Here is a 10,090-nt window from a genome sequence, read left to right on the forward strand (position 1 = left end):
CCACTGACTCTGTTGAACGTATCACTCTTCATTCATTCCACTGGCACCTCCTTGTTCTTCCATCCGCTCTTGATAGCTGCCTTGACAATCTACTCGATCTCGCCTTTATTAAGTGGCACTCTTATTGTCGGGTCCTGTCACGGAGGCAACGGAATCACCACGGTCTGTCCACAACACGACACCAGCACCAGCACCAGCACCTGCATCACCGATCTGGCCGTTTCGTTTACCGGTGAAACAGATGATTTCCGGCACCCACAGATAGTGTTCAAAGGTCAAACGATTCGTTTGTTACCCTCCACGTGATGCATCCGGTTACCATGATGGCATGATAAAGGACGCATGCCACGTATACGTGTTCTCGGTGTTAGGTGAGAACGTCGGAATTCGTCACAGAGGCATGACACTGGAAGGTAACCTCCCAAAATGCGCCATGTGATAAAGTGGCTTTGTCAAGCAAGGGGATGTGTGCAGTGGAGCTATTTCAAAGCTTATCGCCTCGCTTTTAAGGCTAATATTCCTATTATCTTGTTTAAAAATAAAATTTACTTGTTTATTCTAGACGATTTACAATGGCGGCATCGGTAATATCTCCCCACCGCCGACTTTTGTGGGAGGCAGGCTATTTATTCCGGAGCTGAGATGATCTGATTACCAGAGTCACTAATTGAAGTCGTAGCAGCCCAATCCAATGCGGGTGGTACATGAAGTTGTGATAAGTTTCATTTGCCAGTGTCATAAACAGGTCGGGTTGTACTCTCTCCGCTCGTTGTTCTCATCTGCCTCCGATTCCAGAAACCATGGCAGAGGAGGACTTATTTGGCACCTGCTAATTGTCTCGACGATGAAAGGCGGTGATATCCATTCAGCCGTTAGACAAAGGGTACTAGTTAAACGGACATGTTCTACAAGTAGTCAAACATGTGTCATACAACGTCAAAAGCCGGCAAGTGATGATTGCTGTAGTCATAGGCTGAAGGAAATCACCCCAAAGCAGCCAAACTCACTCGAATCTGATGTAGGTGGATGGAGAAATCTTAGCAAGTGTCATATGTAAATGTCATAAATTTTGAAGTTTAGATAAGACCATTTATTGTTCGGCTAATCTACCTTTAGGTGACAAATGGGCTGATTGTACAAATCCTGCGGCTGAGAGGATTCCACCTCCACCCTTCTCTAGAGAAGTGACCAACATTGACCTCCCATTCCCCCTAAAGCTTAGATAAGGCGTGCAAATAATACTTCGGAAATGGGAGATGACCTTCTGTAACCAATCTCCCCTACTTTAAAGGCGTCGTAGAGGTGAGAAAGAAAGGGCTGGCGAATAATGTACTAGATTTATAATTCTGAATATTTTTTTCGCCATTAAATCTGATGAATATTGATCTGGTACCTTTAGATAAAATTATTAACCCTTCTAAAACAAAATTTGCCTTCACGTTTTAAATCGTTCTAAAGCACTCATTAAGATACATTCTCTTTAGCCACAAACACTTGAGCAACAAGTTAAAAACTGGGTGATTTGCCCGATTTTATGGTCCGTTTACGTGAATAAGTTAGTTTTGTTTACCTCACCTGCCTCCTGAATGTTTAAAGCTGAAAATAAAATTGGTTACACCATTGTTGATAAATCACAGACTATCAGTCATGCAATTGTGGGTGTGTAGGTTTTTTCGCTCAAATGACCTATTTCCAAAAATGCAACTCAAGAAGGTGATTTTACACTGAAAATTTTTTTTTTTTCATTACTTTAAGTGCATTCCAGCTGGGCGTTAGCCTTGAGTCACCCCCTTGCAGCTCTCTCATTGGTTAGTTTCCATTCGGTGGGGTTGCCAAAGTCAAAGCAATGCTCTGCTGACCAATCAGAGGGCCGGAAATGAGGTTTTATGCGCAACGCTGAGATGACTCATTGTCATCCATTTCCCCAATTTTAGAGCCTCCAATACCCTTCTATACACCCCTGAAGGTGGAAAATTTCCCGCCTTTTCATATCTTTTTTGGAACTTCTTTATTTCACCCTCTAGTAGCCAATGGGGATTAAATTCGTGTCGGAATCATCCGATTCAACTGCGGAGTGGAATCGTCGGTTCCTCCATTGTATCGAATTCTCGCGTAATTTAGACTCAGCAAATGCGCAAGCCTTGCATGAGGCGTTGGCGATGTTTGTGATTGACATGACCTTGAGAGCCTTTCCTATTAGCACTGAAAACTACGTCTTCATACTCTGCCAAAACCCGTACCAACATAAATTTGGCGTAGAAGTAAATGAGTAGCGACCCCAACTTTATCCTAACCCTAAAAAACGCCCCAATCCATGCTTTCCATTCGATGTAAATAAAAAATGTATAATCCCTGTTGACTGACATCGTCTTCATTTGGCACACCCCGACTTTTCGAAAAGGTTTTTTTTTCCCTTTTAATCCAACTTGCATGGTTTAGCACTTCTAACTTATCTATTTTTTCCTTTGATTGGTGTGTTCAAGGTCAATGCCTATTCGACAAATGGGAGGTGAGTAGCCATCACAGCAAGTACGACTGAACACACTGATTGGTTGTACGGGCGTAGGGGGAACGAACCTCCACCACCAGGCATGAATCACGCAACAGGCGTGCAATAAGGCGTCGGCTGGAATTTGGTATTTACGAGAGCTCCTCGGCAAACATAATGCCATGAATCATTTGTGTACGCACCCATTATTCTTAGGAAGGCCTGAGTCACGACGATGCATCGCGCCCGCGCCTGATGCTTAGGCATTTCTTTTCAAATCACTAGTTGTTTCAAGGCTTTTGGCTGCGCTAAGCCAAAGTGAAAGCAGCGCGCGTGTTTAAAAATAGACAAATGTGATAAGTGAAGCGTCTGGAGGTTAGTTATTTCACATAAAAAAAACTTTTCATAGGTTAAATAGACAAACCGACCAATCAGAGCGTGAGGAGGCGGAAAATCGGCGCCTGATTTGCCGATGCACAAGGCGGAGTATCGAAGTTGGTGTGGATTGAATGCAAAATTAGTAAATGACACAGAAATTGATTTGGTGAAGAGGTGAAGTGGTCGACACAATTAAACGTAAGCACTTTTTTAAATTAACCATCGGACAAGGATGAAGCATTGCCACACCACCGATTCACGCGAAAAGAGGCTCATTTTGCCTGGTCAGCTGTCACCTCCAGTTTTGTAGCAAGAAATCGCATTGCTGTGATGCATCAGCTTGCCTGTGCTTTGGTATTTGTCCTCCTGGGTATCAGATCAGCCATGATTGCGTTTGGTGCTGTCTGCTTTTGATGCCACGGTGAATTTCGTAAAGGGCTAACCCATGTTTCACGACCCGACAAAACAAATTTTACTCTAATATGTAAAGACTTTTTCACCCTCAAAAATGTTTCGTCGCAAGTTTTCAAAATCTTGCAATTATATTGCCTTTTTAGGCACAAGTGTGCACGGAAATCGTTCACTTCCGGTGTCACATATATGTGACATCTACGTTTCGCCAACTCATTCTGGCGTAATTCATACAAAATGTGTAGTCGCCATCAGTCAGTTACATTGACTCGCTGAGCAGGCCATTTCGCAGGAGTAAATATTATAAAATATGCGTAGGTTGCCCTTTTTTTTCGGTGGATAAACGGACATGAATTAGCGGGATGTGGGAGTCGACTAGCCGTACAAAATAGAATTGTGTAGAACGAAGAGGACAGTAAATTATCAGGTTACGTCTGGCACTGCTACACCCTGTAATATCCACAAACAAGGCTGTCTGGTCAATGTGGCCGAATGACATTTGTGCTGTTGCCGAGCGAAGCTTTTCAGTCTACTGTACTCCGTCCCCCCCCCCCGCCCCCTCTTGATGGCGTAAACGCATTCCATTTTTTCAGTTTTTTGGATTGTTTACTCTACAGCACCCTGATGAGTAACTTGATCGGGATTCAGCCAATCACATCGAGGCATATGGTGGGTTGTTACTTCCTTTGTGTACTTTGGAAGCCAAGACCGTTTTTTTTGACGCACTTGATTCATGTAGCCAACACTTTTCGTTCACAAAACAAATATTTCATGCGGCTACTTAGCTGCAAAGCTCATTCAATATCATTTGTTTCCAGAGCAGTGATGAGGTGAAAAAGGAAGCGAATGCCGATACCACCGAGAGTGCCAACGCTTCGAAGACGCCAAGCCCCTCAAGTATTGACCCTAAAAATCAAGCAATAGCTCAAAAGTGCCTCGTTAGACGTCCAGACATCATAAAGTCAAGGTGAAATCACAAAGCCATCAGAGGATGAATGAAATTCTAAGTCCCAATGTAGCGAGATAAGGACGATCGGGTGGAACTCGACTAGAGAATTCCACGGCTCGATCGCAGAATCGCCAGGCAACCTTGGCCAATCACTGCCGAAGGGTAATGGTCCATGTGTTAAGCGCCACTTCCGTTGTTTGCGTGGAAGGTTTTGTTGGAAGCGACCCAAAAACTTAGTACACCCCGCCGCCACTACTTAAGATTGAGCGATACTAGGTATGTCCCTTTTTCCAATTTTAGAATGTCAATTTTCTTGATGAATCATTGCCGGTGAGCAAATTAAACACTTAGACTAGGTAAACACATTCCTCCATCGCTAACTTGGAGAGGAGGTCATCCAACTTTCGGTCACTTAAGAATGTGCAAATAAACGAGTCCTTTGCAAGAGAGGCGCAAAATTCGATACTATTGGGAACGGGAATTCGCAGCCTTTAATTTATGCCACTCGCTGCTCCATTTACTTAAAAAATAATGCGCTAGAAATCAAAAGTTTATTCGACAGTGACTTCATGACTAAAGGAAGCCTCATTAGGTTGGCGGTTTCGCAGCAGCTAAGCAGATGGCGAAATTTGTATTGGCGCGCTTCATCCTCATGACTGTCATTGGGTGAGTCAGAGCGGGCGTGCGTGTACACACCAGCCTGGATTTTCCCACCAATGAGAAAATGCTGTGTCATTGTGTTCGCTTTGCCTGGGCGGCGAGGGAATAAGACGCTGTCACTGGATTGGTCAATTTCCACACACAAGTCCTCGATTCACTAGGACTTTCAGAAAAGTCAATTTAAAGTGGGAGACGTCAATCAAATGTCGTGCGTAATAGGTGGTTTGCCATTTCGCAGTGGTACTGTCAAACCATGAAGTTTACTTTTTTTTTCCCTCGAGCATTTCCATGGTAACCTAAATATGGGCTGGGCGCTCTAAATGTGGAAGTCCCCTTTTATCCGACAAACAATTTGGCTAGATGGGAATCCGAAATACAAAATCCTCTAGAACCTTCTTTTCTTCCAAAAGTATTTTTGCTAGTGGCTGTTTGCAATTTACTTTGGCCTTGCTTCTAGGGGACCACTCCGACCTTGAGGGGACAATTAAATTTGCTAATGTCAATTGTGGGTTCTAGCCACAACCCGTGGGGCATCTTACTCGTCAATGACGTGTCAAGGTCGGGTCGAGGATTCCTCTCGCACTTTTGCTGAATTTATACTAAGTGAAAGATGTATTAAATACACTACTGAAAAGGTTAAGTGGATTCTAACATCTGATGAAGAAATACAAGTCAGATTTCAGATCTCATTAGTTTTTATGTATATACAGTAGACAAACTCTTAGCAGAGGTTTTTTCACGTTTCATTCCCTTTTTTAAACTAAAATGGGGCTGAAGGACACTCTGGAGATTGTCCCGACCAATGATAAGTTGAGTCAATATAATTCCTTCCTCTTCCAGGGAATATTGCGTCATCACATAAAATTTCTAATCAAAAATTTTACCAATTTCTGCATTCCCGGGGCTTGACTTCTGTGGATCTTGGCTGAACAAACAAGTCGGGCTCTCTTGACAAGCAAGGGGAGGGGATGTTTGGTCGTGAGTCACTTCAGCTAATAACAAAGGCGGTCGCATGGCATAGAAAATGGACGGATGATGGCCGGAGGTTCACACGTCTCCGTGTTATGCATACATCCTGACTGGAATGGTAATGCAACAATACTGCCTTCCCCGTCAAATCGGAAATGGGTGGTGATGGTGGTGGTGACGAGGAAATCCTCAGATTTCTAATATCATCCGGTCTAGAAATGTGGATGGATGGCGGTCAGTATCAGCCGAGAGTGACCGACGGAAAGGAGGTGGGAAGATTAATTCCGTATTAATGGGCAGATGGATGAATAAACGGAACAAGAGTGGATGGAACAATGGCCTAGAACTGAATAGGTATTAGACAGGGGAAATTAGAAATGACCGGGTCAAGTATGGAGGGGTGAGTAACTGATCTTTGTAAATTAATGGGTGGATAAATGAACAATAAGACGGATGGATGGATTAGTACATAAATCGTAGATTTGATGGAGGACTGGATGGATAACGTGAAAGGCTGATTAAGTAGAATAGGTGGGTGGATGAAAGGGAGGTTGGATGGATGGATGGATAGACGAATGGATGGTCATTTATTAATTTTGGTGTTGACGGCTTCTTTTCTCGTTTGAAGGTGTTTCCTACCTCCTAGTAAAAAAAGCAGCATCAGGCTCAATCCAATGGGGACAAATTCATGACACGAGTAAAGCAGTAATTGTCTTCAAGAGCAAAGTATGTTTAAGGTAGTTGTTTTAGGTCTAACCGTTTAAACAAATCCTGGAGTATAGGACATGCGCTTTTTCAGTAGATGTTCTAACCACTAACGCCAGCGAGTAGGCCATTGACATCGTCCACCTACCTGTTGGTAGCTCTCGGAGGACAAGGCTTCAAATAATAGCTCCCTTCACAAGGCGAGTTCAAATTAGGCCACCTAGAAAGCCGACATGATCATTCACTTCCAGGCTAGGTGATCAGAGCCGTGCTGAAAGAATTCGGTAGCTTTTTTGATCTGTAGCGCTTAACAATCATCGAAACAGTCACTCGTTCACTGCGAGTCCCGTGGATGATGCTCAGATGTACTGACTTACTTCAGGAGACAAACACTCTCCCAGTGGGAAATTTCATCCCCTACCAGGAGATCTTGGGGAACACTCGACTTTCTCCACACCAACCACAGTGTCAATAATGGTCTACACCACTTAATATATTTTCAACAGAATTAGGTACAATTGTTTGTTATAAACTCGTAAGGCACCCGTGTCACGTATTTGTGACGTCGAGCTTGGCTTCACTTTTATTCTGGAGTTAAAAGGAGGATGAGATATTCTCAATTAATAAGGCGATTGTATGAAGTCTTTTAAACTTGTCATAGGCGCTGTCTCACAAAGAACTCTAAATATACCTATTTGACAAAGAGGGGATGAGGGAAGGGGTAAGGACACTGGTGTGACATTTGAAAGAGGGCAAGTACCATCCGACTTAGGATCGTTGTCACCTGAGTTCGACAGGTAGTCGTAGTGCTTCAGAGGAGTCTTGTGTTATGTGGGAGACCTCAAAAGAACTGGGCTGGTTCAAGGTCTAATCCGTTACTTAAAACATTCGCATGACTGGCAACCTACTTAAATGAGAATTTGAGTTATAAGTAGGTAGCAAGTTCAAATTGCTAAAGACAAAATCAAATTCCTCAAATGTCCAACCTTTTAGTCCTTTACCATATCAGAGGAGGGATGAAGGAATAACAGCAGCAGGGAAAAATACTAATGTTTTGTCGGGTTAGCGTTTCATGCATGTTCGAATGAAACCAAGACTCCAAATTCCATCCAACCAGTAACCACTTTTCAATTCTTTTGTATGTGCTTAGGATTAATAGAATTCCTTTTACGCAGATACATTCATCTTTACGTCTTGTTAACAGTACGCCTGAATCATAACAAGGCAGTCTACTTCGTTTCGCCATTGATGGCGAATTGGTCTCGTCCGCTCGTTTTGATCCTGTTTTGGCCATGTTAAGGCAATTATTTCTCAAAAGCAGTGAGAGGGACGCTCAACTCTTTCGAGGTATCAAAATTAGAAGACTGCCTTGTTACCCTTGTAGACTTACGTATTTGTGTAGTACCACTGCCCCTCTAGGAAGACCAATTTCCTTTGTAATTTTATTGTAAAATGTGTTGACTAGATGTCTAGGATCAGGTAAGCGTTCCACATGCTGAGTGGATGCTCACGGAAGCATCTGCTGCACTGTAGTGGGAGAGACTGCCACGTCTGGAGCTTAGGCGAACAGTTCAACTTCGATGACTTTACACCGCATAAATATCTTGATGGGGCTGGCTACCTACAAGTCTTCTGTACATATCCTTGATTTTGAGTTTAGAGCCTCCGGTAACTAGAAATTTGTCTTAGCTTCACATGTTCCATGGACGCAATCATTGCTAGTGCTGATTAATGGCGCTTGGAAGGTGGGTCCATGTGACGCACCCTTTCCATGAGTGGTCGAACGCGCCTACCGCCCGCATAAGACTAGATGTTGTATTACTTCAGCAACAGTCCATCTGTTTGCATGCCTCAGTGAATGTTCCGGTCGGAGATGAGCGATATCAGTATCTTTCTCCTTAACAGTAGGGTCATCAAATCTTGGCGGATAGCTATCTCTTCATCGGCCACCTTTGTAGACAAAAAAATCTACAAGACAGGATGTATTTTCAGTGGTCCTCTTTTTGTCCACCCAACACATCCAATTTGAAGAACAGCGAACTGAAGCTTGGCCACCTTCAATGCCGATTACCCTAAGATTTATGACTTGAATCCAAGCCTTCTCTGAAGGTGTAACGAGAAAAGGGACCGATGGAATGAGCAAAAGCATGCCCATTCAGTGGTGTAGGAATGAAAGCCATTTTATGGAGTCAACAGTCGATAAGGAAAACATGAGATGCTGAGACAAAAGAGGCGAGTGTGGTAAGCCCACTCCTCAAGGGAACACATGGTGGGACTGCCCTGTAGGCTGCAGGGTCCTCTGAAGGTCATCGTGCAATGGCGGCGCCGTCTTGAGCTAGTCCTCGGTGGAAGCAGAAATTACCGACCTCCACTACGTCTTAAAGTAACTGCCCTGACGATTCTCCATTGTGCGGTCATTTGACTTCCAAATGGTCTGTAAAGTAATGAAGAAAGCACACCACTGAAGGAAATCATGTAGGGTTTGTTGATAACTCGCGCGACCTCAGGATGACCTATCGCCTTAGTGTAAACATCGTCGTAGGCCTGAGTTTGAATTGTGAGTCCTTTACGAGACGAATTATCTCGTCGGGTAAGTAATATGAGTGACTTGATGATGCTCTACATCGTAAGGCAATCGCTTCCAGTAATAACATTTGCTATAATGCCAACCATTGCACTTAGGAAGGTCAAATGGACTTTTGTGGGTGCCTTTCAAACCGATGAAGCCCCATCTTATTCCACTGATAGGAATTGTGCAGGTTCTGGAGACAGGGAGAGCTGTTAAAAGTCGAATTGTTTCAAATCTTCTGCAGCACACCTCCGCGTCTTTGTTTTTTCGATAGGATCGCAATAAAGTTGGCTTTACCAGTGCTGCTAGGGTATTTATTCAAGTCACACCGGAAATGCGGAAGGACTAAGAGGCTATAGTCACGAACAAGGAGGTGGTAGCAGTGATGAAAACATTTTATTCGGTAGAATATAGCCAAAATAAATATGGAAAAATTCATCAAGAAATAAAGGCTAGACCGTCAAAAATTAACAATAAAATAACTTTAGAGAACAAGTCTAGTTATTTGGCGGCGTCAGGTGTCCTGGTAGCAGGTGTTAAAATTTTGACCTCCGGAGTCATATAAGTGTGACGGATTCCGATGTTCTCACCTAACACCGAGAACACGTATACGTGGCATGCGTCCTTTATCATGCCATCATGGTAAACGGATGCATCACGTGGAGGGTAACAAACGAATCGTTTGACCTTTGAACACTATCTGTGGGTGCCGGAAATCATCTGTTTCACCGGTAAACGAAACGGCCAGATCGGTGATGCAGGTGTTGGTGCTGGTGCTGGTGTCGTGTTGTGGACAGACCGTGGTGATTCCGTTGCCTCCGTGACAGGACCCGACAATAAGAGTGCCACTTAATAAAGGCGAGATCGAGTAGATTGTCAAGGCAGCTATCAAGAGCGGATGGAAGAACAAGGAGGTGCCAGTGGAATGAATGAAGAGTGATACGTTCAACAGAGTCAGTAG

The 10,090-nt window shown here is 43.7% G+C and overlaps 1 protein-coding gene across 1 annotated transcript; it reads left to right on the forward strand. All coding sequences in view use genetic code 11, as the record gives it.

Moving 5' to 3' along the window:
* Window positions 1-426: 426 nt before the first annotated feature.
* Window positions 427-9,694, forward strand: EGR_06275 (hypothetical protein; the record flags this gene model as incomplete). Its single annotated transcript, XM_024495524.1, has 6 exons — window positions 427-584; window positions 2,440-2,509; window positions 4,096-4,244; window positions 5,491-5,586; window positions 7,554-7,621; window positions 9,537-9,694. 6 exons carry the CDS (start codon window positions 427-429, stop codon window positions 9,692-9,694), a joined length of 699 nt encoding a protein of 232 aa, XP_024350047.1.
* Between the last annotated feature and the right edge of the window lie 396 nt (window positions 9,695-10,090).

This window comes from Echinococcus granulosus (genome assembly GCF_000524195.1).
Source record: "Echinococcus granulosus chromosome Unknown EG_S00054, whole genome shotgun sequence".
Classification (NCBI taxonomy): Eukaryota; Metazoa; Platyhelminthes; class Cestoda; order Cyclophyllidea; family Taeniidae; genus Echinococcus; species Echinococcus granulosus.